General features: G+C 45.6%; 1 protein-coding gene across 1 annotated transcript in view; it reads right to left on the reverse strand.

Annotated features, from left to right (window-relative positions):
* The window catches only part of PRDM10 (PR/SET domain 10), an 86,130-nt gene that overhangs the window by 27,938 nt on the left and 42,671 nt on the right, over positions 1-15,521 (reverse strand). The window contains exons 5-10 of the mRNA XM_007183353.2: positions 14,136-14,361; positions 12,125-12,366; positions 10,507-10,710; positions 5,903-5,975; positions 3,571-3,688; positions 497-626 (exon numbers count right to left, since the gene is read on the reverse strand). Of these exons, the coding sequence (XP_007183415.1) occupies positions 497-626; positions 3,571-3,688; positions 5,903-5,975; positions 10,507-10,710; positions 12,125-12,366; positions 14,136-14,361 (993 nt within the window). The remainder of the gene's footprint in view (positions 1-496; positions 627-3,570; positions 3,689-5,902; positions 5,976-10,506; positions 10,711-12,124; positions 12,367-14,135; positions 14,362-15,521) is intronic.

Here is a 15,521-nt window from a genome sequence, read left to right on the forward strand (position 1 = left end):
GCCATTATTTCCCTACCTAGATAGACATCAGTGCTAGGATTTAGAATTGCTGCTTTATTTTTTAAATGACTAGCGTCGTTATGCTCAGAAAAGAATATTTTCCTTCTGAGAAAATTAGTTAGGTAACCATCCAGAGGATGTAAAAACCGTGAGACATTTCCAGATCATTTTGTGAGGAAAAGACTATGACAGGACTCTTCTTGAATATCATCATTTTAATTGTTTAAACTAATTAAACAGAGTCCCCCAATAATGTCTCTGGACAATTTCAAACCTATAGGGCAGCAGAGTTGGGTTTCTGTTGTAAGTAACGTTTGAAAAAACGTTCTTTTTAGTCTTTTTAGTCTCTAGTCAGACTTTAATTAACAGGCAGCACAGCACTGACAGGCAGGACTGTCACCCTCCGAAAGGCGTTTGTATTTGAGTCCAGTAACGCTTCTCGTAAGTTCTCTAATCAAGCATCCAAGAAGAGCTCTTGCTTTCCCATCCCCCATACCTGTGTCCCATCATCACACTTTTCCCCATTTTCACTGGTTATTTCCAAGCGGATAAATTTGGGAGGGCGTCCCGGCCGTCGACCTGGGCCAAACCGCCTCTTGCCTCGCCCCCTTCCTCTGCCTCTTGTTCTGGGGACAAGACATTGGGTTATAGATAGTCATGGTTACACAATACTGCACAACAAATATTTCCCTGAATGATATGGGTTCACCCCAAATCTTGATTTCCTCTCACTTTATTTCTTTTCCAGATTCTTTTTTTCTAATGGAAGCAATCACTTTGCTAATACACGCTTTCCAAATTTCTCATCTTTGCCATCTATACAGCTCAAAGAGATGTCTTAAATTATTCAGAATAAAAGGAGCTTTAAAAAGTCAAAGCACTGACACCATTTTGCTACCGAAAATTCTGAAAGCTCGCACACATCTCTGCGATCCTGTGAGAAACGCAGACAGGACACAACACGCCTCGTGTGTGTCCTGGAGACAAGATTCCAGTCTTCCCCTTGCTCACCTCATGTTCCTTCCATGGAATGTGGCTATAGAGTCAAAGGAACGCCCTTGTCTTACTATAATCTTCTGGAAGGTCAGAACAAATTTCTAATTCACTGGTTCCATAACGCATCCAGTAAACACCATTCTTTATTATGGGAAATTCTGAACCTCGGCAAATGTGGAGAATACAAGGAGCCCAGTGTACCCACTACCTCATTTCAATACTTATCAACTCATGGCCAGTTTTATCCCATCTATAGCCTCACCACTTCTCCCACACACATACCCATTAGGCTATTTTGAAATAAATCCCAGACATCATTTCATCTGTAAATATTTCAATATGTATCTCTAAAACATAAGGACATATATATGTATATATAATACACATATCTCCACAACAACTTTATCACACCTAAAAAATAAGTGATAGTTGCTCAACATTTATTAAATCTAGCCAAAGTTCAAATTTGCCTAATTGTCTTAAATTTCTTTTAACAGCTGGCTAACAAACATTTTTATCTACAATGTGTCACGCATGGAGCTTGACACTAAAGACAGTAAGTTATATGCAACAGTTTTTACCCTCAGATGTCCAGTAGAGGCAGCAGGCATATAAACCAAACCTCACAACAGAATATAAAAAGTGCTATAGGGGCTTCCCTGGTGGCGCAGTGGTTGAGAATCTGCCTGCCAATGCAGGGGACACGGGTTCGAGCCCTGGTCTGGGAAGATCCCACATGCCGCGGAGCAACTAGGCCCGTGAGCCACAACTACTGAGCCTGTGCATCTGGAGCCTGTGCTCCGCAACAAGAGAGGCCGTGACAGTGAGAGGCCAGCGCACCGCGATGAAGAGTGGCCCCCGCTCGCCGCAACTAGAGAAAGCCCTCGCGCAGAAACGAAGACCCAACACAGCCAAAAATATATAAATAAATAAATAAAAAATTTTTTAAAAAATGCTATAACAGAGCCATGGTCGGAGTTTTTGGGATACACAGGAGGGAGCGATGGAACTCCTGCTGTGTCCTCCACGCACCCCAGACATTTGCTCCCGTGGTCACACTCTCAGCCTTGTCGTCCTTGGTAGGTGCGGAACCCCACTGCCCTGATGCCATGCCTCGCCCGCTGCTACACGGTGTCCTGACTTTCCAGCTCACCCCCTCAGGCGCCTGGACTCAGCGATCCTTCCCCCTCACCACCAGCTCCACTCCAGTCCTGTCCCCTGTCTGCAGTCCTGCGTCCTCTTCATGATTTCTCTCCGTTCTTCCGCTCATAAGCTCCAAGGTCCTTCACTGGAGTCACTCCCTTGTACATGCTCTTCCCTCCCCACTGCTGCTTCATCACTCTCGCTGCGTTGCACACGCTTGGTGAAACCGACTCCCTGCCGGCTCTGCACCGGCACCCTCGCAGTGAAAGACGCTTGGCGACGACACAGCCATTACTCACGTGAGCCCTCACTCACATTGCCGGCAATCACACCGGACTTCCCTGGAATATTTACTCTCCCACTTTCCTAAATGCCATTTCACACCATCTCCTCTCTTTTCAAATCCCATAAAAGCTGGCAACCCTACATCTGTCCCACTGGGACTACTCTTCCCGGAACCACTCTCATTTTTCATCTGAACTGTTGAAATAGCTTCTAACTAGACTCCCTGCCTTCACTCTTACTGCAATACAAGCTACGGTGATGTTTTTATTTTTATCCACAGTGATGTTTAGAAATGTAACTGACATCACAATACCCCTTGATCAGCAGACTCTAAAGACTTCTTATCACACATAGAATTAAATTCAAATTTCCTACCACTACCCATCAGGCCTATGTGATCCAGCTGCTGCCTACTCCATCCTGTGGAATTCTCCTTCACCTACCTTTCTTATATAGTGGGAATTAAACATAGGACTGGGCTTCCCTGGTGGCGCAGTGGTTGAGAGTCTGCCTGCCAATGCAGGGGACGCGGGTTCGAGCCCTGGTCTGGAAAGATCCCACATGCCGCGGAGCAACTGGGCCTGTGAGCCACAACTACTGAGCCTGCGCGTCTGGAGCCTGTGCTCCGCAACAAGAGAGGCTGCAATAGTAAGAGGCCCGCGCACCGCGATGAAGAGTGGCCCCCGCTTGCCGCAACAAGAGAAAGCCCTTGCACAGAAACGAAGACCCAACACAGCTAAAAATAAATAAATAATAAAAATAAAAGGAATTCCTTAAAAAAATAAAAATAAAAAAAAATAAACATAGGACTTAGTCTGATGAAGGAATCCTACTACTGAAAAGTTTGAAAATCAGAAGAATTCCTATTTCAGAATCTCTAGTTAGGGGAGATTTTACTAAGGTGAAAAGATGTCCTATTGCTGGGTATTGGTTATGCTGGAAAAGACACAAGTAGTAATGAGGACCAGGGGAAAAAAAGCAAATGACGGACAAGAAATGTCCTTCAGCAGCCTACCTGGTTACCTGTCTACACACAAGCGCGCGTGTGCGCGCACACACACAGACTCATAAATTCACAGATGATATAGAAATGACCCTGGAACTTTAAAAACTAAGTTTTTGAAATCTTCCCCCTTCTTACTGTACCTGCTAAACACATCCAGTTTCTCATCATGCGAGTTGAGATGCTGTTGCAGCTGCTCTGAGCTTACAAATCGGCGGTTACATTCGTAGCAGGGCCAATTCTTCTCTTGCTCTCGAAGAACTGCAGTCGTGGGAGAGAAACCACGGAGGCTGGGGATCAGCAGGCACCAGTAAAACTCAGATGCCCCGGACCCACACCATTCCCACCTCAGCGTAGCCCAGCGCTCATAAATACCCAGTGTCTGCTGTTCTGCTATAAAATCAAAGGCTAAAGTTTGACAGAGAATAATTTTTAGGATCATGTTTTCTGATATATTTGCATAAGACATCAAAGGAACAAACACCCTTGTGCTACCCTCTCCCACCCCGCAATACATACATACACACACACACACACACACACACACACACACACACGACCTTACCACACTGGAAAGCCAAGGAGTGCTACAATGGAAATCTGTATGCAGATAACCCAGTGATTCAGATCCAAGTTTCATAATCAGATGGTATATTGTATCACAAATAACTTGAAAATCAATGCCCAATGTAATCACTTTAGCAAAACGTTCAGAAGTACCCATTAAAGCTGATTATGTGTATACCCCATGACCCAGGAATCCACTCCTAGATGTGCATGCAACAGAAATACGCACATATGTTCACCAAAAGACATGCAAGAATGTGCACAGTGGCACCCTCATATCTTTGTTTCTATGGCATTATTTCTATTAAATTCTCTTTAATTTTCAAAAATATTTTGTCTAATTCCACATTAAAAATATCCAACCAATAAAGCAAAAAAAACAAAACAACAAAAAAAGAAAGAAAGGAGTCATCTTAGTTCTCTTAGTTTTTAGCCAGAAACTGGAAACAACCCTGCTGTATAATGAAGAATTTTGCTGGCATTTGTCCCCGGTCCCTGGGAAATAGCCTCTAAATCTTTGGAATCTCCAAGTAACAGGCACGTCTTTGTTATTCCTGGTGATCTGTGTCCATACCTGAGTTTATGCTAATGAGATGGCTCAGGATGGGGCTGGCTGTGTCAGGAAGACCAACCATCTGATTACAGGGTTGGGGCTTTGATCCAGGTGGTATCAGCCAGGGAGGGGAGCAGGGGCTGGAGAGCAAGTTCAATCACAGGCCAAGGAGCCAATCAATCACACCTATGTGAGGATGCCTTGATAAAAACTCTGGACACAGATGCTCAGGTGAGCCTTCTAGGCTGGTAATCATACATCAGTGCTCCAGGGTTGTGACACGGCCTAAGGACATGGGAGCTTCACATTTGGGATCCTCCCAAACTTTGCCCTAAGTGTCTCTTCATTTGGCTGGTCCCCACGTGCATCCTTTATAATACAATGGTACTCATAAGTACAGCACTTTTCTGAGTCCCATGAATCGTTCTAGGGAATTATCAGACATAAGGGGGTTAGCAGGAACTCCCTAAATTGTAGCTAGTTGGTCAGAAGTGCAGGGGGCGTGGGACCCCCAGGGCTTGAGGCTGCTGTCTGAAGTCGGGAAAGTCTTGTGGAGGACTCTGCCCTTGACCTGCGGAATGTGACCTAACTCCAGCTAGTCAATGTCAGGATTGCATTATGCAGGCCACATTTCAACAGTAGAAATAGATCAATGAATTGTGGTACATTCAAACAATAGAAACCCAAATGGCAATGAGAATAAACAAATTACAATAATACATAACAGTATGGAAGAATCTCCCAAACAAAAGATTCCCAGACACCAGAAGTGTACATATCACATAATTACATTTATAAAAAGTTCAGTAACAAGCACATCATCATATCTGTGGTGTTGAAGTCGGGAGATTAGCTACACTTGGGAGTGAGGAGGAATTACAAGGCTCAGGGGAGTCCTGGGGCCACGGCCACGCTCTGTGTCTTGATCTGGGTGCAGGTTGCCCAGGTGTCCTCACGTTGTGAAAATTCACTGGGCCATTACTTAGGATTTGCGCACTTTTCTGTACGTAGGTTGTACTTCAGTGACATTACTTTGAAAACAAAGTCAATGTCTACTTTGCCGTGTTCAGAGATGATTACATCTCGATAGGGATCGTCTTCTGATCTAGGTCCTAATTTAGTATTTGGAGGTTTTCATTATATTAAATACTATTTTCCAGCACCCATGAAAGAAATGTAAATATGTCATTGTCATTTGACCCTAGAATTAGACAGGGATGTGCGGCTCTAAAGAACCTATTAGAATATCTTAAATACAGAGAGATAGAAAAATTAGACATTGCATAAAGATGTAAGTAATATATACAATTTAGAAACAATATATGAAATACAAAAAAATGAAAAAGTCCAAGCACCTTTCCTTTCTTCCTCGGAAATGTCATGAATCTTCCGGTTCACAAACTCGGCATAGGAAGCAGCATACCACACCTGCAAGAGCCAAGTACAACATCAAGGACTAAGGGCATCACCGGATGTGCTTCACGTGCTTCAATTCCTCCTCCCGCTCACGGGAAACAATTCAGGATTTTCTACAGCCCACAGAAAACAAACAAACAAACAAAAGAAGCCGAACTGTGAGGTGACCCCGTTAGCACAGACGGTCAGTCAGGAAGTTCGTCTGCCAAGACACACTGTGTGTTTTCTTTTTCCTTTGTAAAAACCTGTGGGACTTCCCTGGCGGTCCAGTGGTTAGGACTCCGTGCCTCCACTGCAGGGGGCACGGGTTCGATCCCTGGTCGGGGCACTGAGATCCCACATGCCGTGCGGTGAGGCCAAAAAAATCAATAAATAAAAATCTTTTTTAAAATTTATTTATTTATTTTTGGCTGTGTTGGGTCTTCGTTTCTGTGCGAGGGCTTTCTCTAGTTGCGGTGAGCGGGGGCCACTCTTCATCGCGGTGCGCGGGCCTCTCACTATCGCGGCCTCTCTTGTTGCGGAGCACAGGCTCCAGACACACAGGCTCAGTAGTTGTGGCTCACGGGCCTAGTTGCTCCGCGGCATGTGGGATCTTCCCAGACCAGGGCTCGAACCCGTGTCCCCTGCATTGGCAGGCAGATTCTCAACCACTGCGCCACCAGGGAAGCCCAATAAATAAAATTTAAAAAATAAAAAGATAAAAAATTGGTTTTGTTATTAGAACAACTTCACGAGAGATAACATCAATAGTCTTGATCTGCGTGAAGCAGAGCCTCTTCCAATTCTTTTATCTGTATTTAAACACAGGTTTCTCCACAGCTGTGACCATGGTGGCTCACCCCGACACTGCTGGGTCACCAGAGCTGCCCCACCTTCCCGAGCCTCTTCCTCCGTCCTAGCCGCGGGCTGTTCTGCTCAGTCTCCCTGCCTGGCTCTCCTTCCCCTCCCGCACCCCTGAACAGTGCTGTTCCTCGGAGCGTAGTTCAAGTCCAGGGCCTTCTGATTTCTCCCTGAGGCGATCGCATCCATTGCAGCCAACTCTGTGCTAATGACTCCCCAGCCACTGCCTCTACCCCAGACCCTCCCCTCCTGCCCTCTACCTACATTCTACTGCCTGCCTGACGGCGCTTGTCCAGAACTGACTTCCAGATGCTCCCCTCCTCGCCCCCCGCCCCTGCCTACCTTTCCCATCGCAATAAATACCCCACCTTCCACACAGTTGCTCAGACTTGAAATCTAAAAGCTAACCCTTTTTAAAATATATTTATTTATTTGGCTGCACTGGGTCTTAGTTGCGGCAGGCGGGATCTTTAGTTGTGGCATACGAACTCTTAGTTGTGGCATGTGGGATCTAGTTCCCTGACCAGGGGTCGAACCCAGGCCCCCTGCATTGGGAGCGCGGAGCCTTAGCCCCTGGACCACCGTATTTCTGTTTTCTTCTGTAATGCCTCAGTAAGAACTCTCGGCGGCTCAGACGTCCTCCGTCTGCTCCACCCACCTAGACGCCCGCCAAGATGAGCTCTTGCCTGGTTTTCTAACGAGCCTCTGCTTTTCCACTCTTGCTCCCTGCATTCCAGTTCCCACACAGGAGCCGGCGCGGTCTTCTGGAAACACAGTCTGATTTCATCACTCACTCCCGTGCTTAATGGCCTGCAACAGCTGCTTGGTTCTCAGTAAACCTCAAGTGCTTGATGCTGGTCTGCAAAGGGCTCCCACCACTCTCCTTTACCCGCCTTCAGTTCCTCCAGCGTGTAGAGTTCCTGCCCTTGCTGTTCCACCACCAGGAATGTTGGGTTCTTCACTGTCACCTCCTCAGCAAGGCCTGCCCTCTCCCGTCACACCTAAATTGGGGCCTTTCCTGTTGTCTGCTCCTTTCACACCTTTTGTGTCCTTCGCAGCACTTCCCACTATTTGATATTATTTGCTTATTTACACCTTTCTGCCCACCTCCCCTCTAGAGGACAAGTTCCTTGAACGCAGGGCACCAGTCTGTCTTCTCCTAGTGTCTGGAACATAGTACAAGCTCCATGTGTTGGTCACTAAATGAATTCATCATATACAATTGTTGTGGAACATTATTTTAACCATACGGAAATAATCACACTGAGAGACTTCATTTTCAACTGTGGAATAATATTCTACAGAGTCTGTATTCTATACTTTACTTGACCATGACCCTGTGGTTGGACTTTTAGGTAGTTTATCATTCTGCTGTTATAAATTCTACCTTGTTCATCGATTCCAAGAGGTATGTTTCTCATATTCTCTGATTCAGAAATCAGAGTGTGCCTCCCAATCCATGGCATTCTGTGGTCACTGCCCTGACGTAGCCGTGACCACCTGCATTTGCTCCTGCACAAACCTGGCCGAGATCTTTCTATTCTCACCTCATTCCGGTATGTGTCCCACCGGCACTCCGTGAGGTGCTACACTTGCCAAGCAATGCAAATGAAGGCCAAAAAAAATTGCCATCTCCCTCAGAATAAACAAAAGAAATTTCAAAGAAATGCAAGGCTGGTGTGATCATACCGGAGGAACTCTCATTAAGGTATCAAACATTGAGTGATCAGAAACTTCCCACTGACTTGATCAAAAAACTCTCAACTTCCAAAGACATGTGTTTCAATTGAGGAAAAAGACACATATGGGTTCAGTCAATGGGAGAGCACAGCATCAAAACTTACAGAAAAGCTATCAGTGGCTTGGAAAAATATCCCAGAGGTGACAGCGGAGCACTTATTCTAAAAACACTGCATCATCATCAACACCTTGATGGCACAGAAGATGACAGATATACAAAAGCACAACATCCATGATAAAGTAAAACAATGATCCAGTTAAAGAAAAAAAGAAGTCAGACTGCACAGAAAGCAGTTTATACCTTAACCAATTTATTTTGCTTATAGTGTGCCTTTTTAAATATGCATAAGTGTGATGTGATTTCAAAATTATGTCTAAATAAGTCCAAAATAGCTCCTGCAATAAATATAAAATAACTACTTCTGTTGATTAAAATAAGCACTGTAGCATAGCTCAGCTGGCAGTGTATTTTTTTTTCTTAATGGTGTGTAAAATAATGGTGCATCTTAATGTCTGAGTCAGTAAAAAAATTACAAAATTCTAATGTATCTAGCTCTATCTTTGCTTATAATTATTTCCTCAGACTCATTTTCAAGGACTGGGTTTACTCAGCCAAGAACATTTTTGCTGCCTACTGTCAGAAATATTCGATAAAATATTGCAATTCTGAAACAAACGTACCTATTTTTTAAACCCTCACATGCCTTGTATTATATCTGTTTATTTTTGCTAGTTTAAATTAACAAAAATATTAACTCATAGTTGCTTTAAGGGTTTTTAAATTATCAACATTTAAAAAAATTTTTTAACATTTCTTTACTATTTGAGTCCTCCCCCAAATAAAGTCTGTTCCCAATACTTATTTATTGTCCATCTGGATGCAGTGAGGTTAGAGGCACACAACTTTCTCTCAGTTTGTATATTCAAACCTTGTAACATGTATTACAAATATTTCCCCCATTCTATTGCTTTCTTTTTATCTGTTGTTTTGGTTGTTCATTATATTGAACTATTATATTCTTATTTAATTGTATCTGTCTGCCTTCTACTGCATTAAAAGAGAAAATAATCTCCCCTCCACAGTTAAAAAGTATTCATTCAGTGTCAAGAATTTATTGGAATACAGGTGTGAGATGTGAATCTCCTTCTACACATTTTCTTTGGAGGTTATGGACTATCTACTTGACAGTTTCAAAGATGCAGGGTTTGTACAGCTTTTAAACAAAGTCTAGGTCTTTGTTCCCCCCAAATAAGTATCTATTTCCCACTTTACCACACTGAGACACAGTGCTATGCAGTGTTCATGTACCAAAGCAATCATTTCTAACATATTTTTCATTTATAACTTTAATATTTTGACCCCCTCTTTTTACCATGTTCCTAACATAGCTTTAAAAACCAGGGGGTGGTGTGGGGCGGAGGGGATTTTCCCTTAGAATCATAGCGGAATTTTCATTAATCATCAAGAGTTAATATTTAGACAAATTCCTACAGAGTGTTATCCCCAAAAAATATACTCCTAAAATCAGACGTCAGTGCATAGAATTCTTTGGGTAAAATGAGTCTTCAGATAAAGAAATCTTGCCCATACATCTGAATTCCATTTTACAAGATCTCCTGTTTCCCAACTAACTCTTCCTTAGAATGTGTAAATGATGTGAAGTAAGCCCATCTTTAATCACACAGACCTGTCTGTGCCCCCAAAACAACTACTTCCTCACCCCTGGGCCTAATACCTTCATGAATGCCTGTGATAGAGCTCAAAAGTCATATACTTTTCATTCTGTTTTATTGGTGGGATTATTAGAAGTGTACAGTACACAGCAAGTGCTCAGTAAGTAAGTGAATTACAAGAAGAGGACCATTTTTTTTAAAGAATCCCTCTGCAAAGGGAAGAAAAAAGTAGGAAAAGCATGAAGCAATTGCAATTCCTAGCGAAGGCGCCACTGACCCAGCACTGTACCTTAAGCTCTTGCTTGGGCTCCACGTTCTTGATCGTTGTGTAGTACACGTGGTGGCCGTACTGATAAGCCACGAGGTTCTGCTCCAGGTGATTCTGGGCCGGGCGTACAAACATCATCCAGTTACAGAGGGTCTCGTCAGACAACTCAAACCACAGGTCTTCGTGCAAATCCCTGTCTTTTCTGTCACCTTTATCCAGAGAAACCTGCAACCAGGGTGAAAGTAAAAAGACACACATACACGAAACCTCTAATATGATAGATATTCATGGAATGATATACAAGATATTGTTCCTGAAATTAACCAGGCATGTTGATTCTCCCCTTTGTATCCAGAAAGATACTGGAATTGTGTCTTGCCGAAGGGAACAGGAAAAAGATACTTTCTGAAGACTCACCTACAGGAGGATTACTCAGCAAAATCTAAAAGTTAGCACCCTGAGTGTACAGCTTCGGTTGATATTTCATCATTAACTAACACATCAAAAAAATGCTACTAATAAGCCAGAAAATGCAAGCAAAATACTCTCCAGTTCGTTACAAGTTACTTCCTTTGGGGATTCAACTGCATTTCATTTATAATGTGTAGCCTGGTGATAGGTATTTCTCTTTACAAAGTTATATTCTTTCTAGGACACCCTGAGCACTCACCAAGAAAATCTCCCCATGACAGCTGCTGATTTCTCAAAAACACACCACCAAAATTCTCCCTCCCCACTGCCCTTTCTTGGTTCTACAGAGTGGCTCTCCAAGAAGCAGACAGCAGAGGGGTTGGATAGAAGCAAAAGCATCAAAAGTGAGGAACAGACATCAGTGTAAATATACCGTAACACACCGTGAACTATTCTTCAACAAAAGATTCAACAGGATAGACCTGTTTCAAAAACTGAAAAGAGGTTTTCCTAAAAACATTATGGGCACTTAACAGATAACATGAGTCAATGTAATTCTCTCTGTGTTCCAGTCAAAGTTAATTTGAAAAAAAAAAAAAAAAAGCTGTCGAGTCCCTTTTATGGGATGAACTGTGTCCCCCCCAAAATTCGTATGTTGAAGCCCTAGCCCCCCAGTAGCTCAGAATGTAACTGCATTCAGAGACAGGGCTTTGAAAAAGTGGGTCCCAATCCCATCTGACTGGTGTCCTCATAGGAAGGGGCGATCAGGACACACAGAGAAGCTCCAGAGGCACCTTGCAGACAGGGACAGCCCTGTGCAAAGGCAGCCGCAGGGCGGCCACCTGCAAGCCAAGGAGCGCAGCCTCACAGGGGGCCAGCCTTGCCTGCACCTTGGCCTTGGACTTCCAGCCTCCAGGACTGTGAGAAAACAAACATCGGTTCTTTAAGCTCCCCCGGTCTGTCGTGTTTGATTCTGGCAGCCCTCCCAGACTAATCCAGCCCCTGAGAACTACAGCTCTCAGAATTATTCACATAAGACTTCGGGGACTGAAACTGTACCTTCTGTGTCATTGGTGAGAGAGAAAACGTCTCCATTTGAAACAAGTCAGGCATAGAAAGAAAAATACTAGCAGACTGCTATGAGATTGCATTAGGAGGCTTGGTGGGAAAATGCATGCCCCTTAAAAATCATCAGAACGAGACTGGATTCTGGTGAAGCATAAATTACCTTGAGGTGGATGTAACAGTCCTTCAGTTCCGACTCCCTGACCAGCGGCCCCTCCACGGGGCCGAACTGCGTGCGCTTGGGGATACGCCTTTTGGAGAACACACCGCCCAGGAACCTGTCGATGTACAGCACCAGGGGGAGGCTGGCCCGCGCCCGAGTCAGCACCGGCCGGTTGGGGATCGGATGCAGGGGGCCATGCTTCGGGCACACGGAAGAGTGTGCGTTATTACACTCCTCGCACCCTGCACGAGAAGGAAATCCTCAACGTGACAGTCTCAGGGAAAAAGTTCCAACCTGAAAAATCCCCAAAGCTAAATTTCCCAGCCCAAACTCAATGAGCTCCTACAACCGCAATACCCATTCCATTGGAATACCTTACTCCTCAGAGACCACTAAAACCCTGTACTTTTCTTCTAAAATCAGGCAGAATTAGCTTGCAGCCTGCCGGAAATAATTTGCAGGCCGTGATTTATTCCTCTATTGGCTATTCATTCAAATAGTGGCATTAAACTTACAAATCAATTATAACATGTCTGAAAAGAGAAAAGAAGAGCTTATTAGGCTAAATGTTGCAAAATCTGATGAGAATCTTATAATATGTAAATTAGGTGAATTTTACAGTATGTAAATTATATCACAATAAAGCTGTTTTTTAAAAACCTGACAATAATGTTTAATCAGTTTCCTCAAAGGGAGTTAATAGAAGCCTTATTGTCTGGGCATGTCTAAATTAACAGAAAAAGCGCTGTTGAGTTTGAGATTTCCATGTGTACTGTGTGAAGATAATGCTGAAATGAATGAATTTAGCATCCCATCCTTCATTCACCTGGATGACACAACTAGCCCAGCCCTGATATGTACTTTCAGCTCATTCTGCGAGTGATCGGTTGGCACTCAGCATCCACGTTCACCCCCTTTCCCAGTGTCACTCATCTGTCAGCTCACCGCCAGAATGAGATAGGCACAGCCACAAAACAGAGAAAAGTGACCGGGCCACACAGAGAGCACACTCATGGCCCTAAACAAATCTAATGAACCAGTTATAGTTTACCCAACTCTGGCTGTGTGATGACCTGACTTAGAAAATGGGTATTTTCAATTTCCACAGTTCCCCAATAATGGAGAGCTACCTTGTATTAATATTTACAAGATAAAGTGACCTTGTGTGTATTTGACTAAGGAGTTGCCTTGAAAACTTATGAATTCAAAGAAAAGCAAAATGAGGAAGCCCTTCTTTGGGCGTGGAGATGAACACTGGCCCCATGCAAACAGGCCTACCACCACTACACGGAAGGTCCAGGGGAAATACGGTGAGACCTCAAAGCCCTACAGAGTCTCGTAACTCACAAGAGGCGATAAGGACTTTGCCATCTAGGCACGAAGTTGATGGGCAGCGGCAATGGCTTGGTGGGTGGAAGCAGGACCCGCCCCCCCAAGCAGGCAGGACGGACAGTAGTGTCGGCTGACCGTGGGCACCGGCAGCCATCAGACACCCGAGTTTGAACCCTGACTCTTGAACAACTGAGCACGACCTTGGGAAAGCTGCCGACCTCACAAGACTGTGGAGAGCATTAGTCGAGTTAGAAGATGCAGCGCTCTGGTGCCCGGGGTGTCTTTTCATAACAGGCGTCTTTTTATAACAGGCATTTTTTAAGGTTGGTATGAAGAGAGGTGAAGCAGGAAAGGAACTTGTGGACTCGGAAATGGCCGGATCTGCCAGGACTGAACATCACGGTCTGGCAGCTGGAGCTCTGGGATCAGAGACTGAGGCTCGGTCCTGACCCAGCCCCGGCCCCCTGTGGCGCCGACCAGGCTGCCCAGCTTCCTCCCGGCTTCAGTCCACTCGTCGGTACGCTCGGAACTCTAGGGACAGCCAGGGCCTCCTTCACAGGCCGCCTGAGGACGGAGCGGGGGGGACACCGAGATCGGGAGCATCGTCCGCACGAGGAGCCCCGGCAGCGGCCAGCCCGCCCCGCGCCCGCACATGCTCCCGAGCGGCAGCGCCACTTACACAAGTCGTGTGGGTCGAAGGGCCGAGGGGGGTCAGGCTCCCAGTCGTCCAGGTCTGTGTCTTCGCCGTCTTCCTCGTCCTCCTCCTCAGAATCCTCCTCCTCCTCCTCGTCCTCCTCCTCCTTGGCCTCCAGCCTGGCCATGGGGTTCTGCAGGGTCGCCAAAGGGTCCGAGCCATCCACGCCCTCAATTGAAGGCAACACCTGGTTGTGCACCGGCAACGAGGCCTGGACAACGTTTAATCGTGACGTTAGTACGGCCTGTTTGGGGTTAGCTGGGACACACACGCAGAATACAAGACTCTGGCGCGATACTCTTCTCACCAGCTCCCTTCAAGGCCCTGCAGAAATGACTTTTATTTCCATCTATGGGCTGTAATAAGGAATCTGTTTTCCTTTTTGCTGTTTCTGCCCAACATCTGGGCTCCGCTGGTGCCAGCAGGAGTTTCAGACCCCACAAGCCCCTGACCAGGTGCTGGGGACTCTCGTGCTGATCCCACCCTTCACCTCAAGTCCCGCTTCCTTGCTCTCTCAGCCTTTCCAAACCTGCATGAGGGGCCTGCCCTGTCTCCCCGGAGACTTCAAATATGAAAGTAACAAACCCTTCCAAACCCTCCTGGAGCATGCGTGGTATCATCAGCCTCAATTTGGTTTGGGGTGGGGACCCTCCTGCTTTTGCAGGTGGCCACACCATAATGCAGGTAAAGCTCTGACCCGCCTTCAACCACGTGGCTTTAAAATTGAACACGTGGTGCAAGACGCAGTTGGTAAAATTCAGTGGGTACCAGCTCTCCTTTCACACACTTCAGAGAGGCCGAGGTTTGTAAGTAACAAGGAAAGAGATGCCTAGTTTGTTCATCACGCTGAAATTAGTCTTTTGCAAATAAGACACACGGTTTGGGTCATGGATTCGATTAATGCAACTTTACCAAATACACCGGAAGAAAATAATGGTACCTTAAAAGTCCTCACCTCCTAAATAAGCGGCCTCGGGTTATCTACCACTCAGATCCCTCCGATGCAAGCGCATTTCTCCTGCCCCGTTAGCACCATTACTCCTACTCAAGCCATGCCCTCCCCCTGTTCAACAAGTAAGACAGGGGTTTTGAAGTGCCTACTCCCTTTTCTTTGTCTTTCCTCGCCTAGAATGCTCTTCCCTCGGCAACTGTCTAAACCCCACCCTCGTCGCCCGCTTTCTCTGGGAACAGCGTCCGCTCTCTGCTCTGACCTTCTGCAGCCCCTGGAGTCACAGAATCCCACCCAGCGACACCGTCCAGCCTGGGCTTCACGTGTCCTCACGGTGCCCACCAGGCAGCCCGGATGGTTCTGGAACAGCTCAGGGATGTTCCCGTGGAGTCGAGACCTCCCCGACTTCCCTCTCGAGTTAC

Source organism: Balaenoptera acutorostrata, chromosome 9 (genome assembly GCF_949987535.1).
Source record: "Balaenoptera acutorostrata chromosome 9, mBalAcu1.1, whole genome shotgun sequence".
NCBI classification, from domain to species: Eukaryota; Metazoa; Chordata; class Mammalia; order Artiodactyla; family Balaenopteridae; genus Balaenoptera; species Balaenoptera acutorostrata.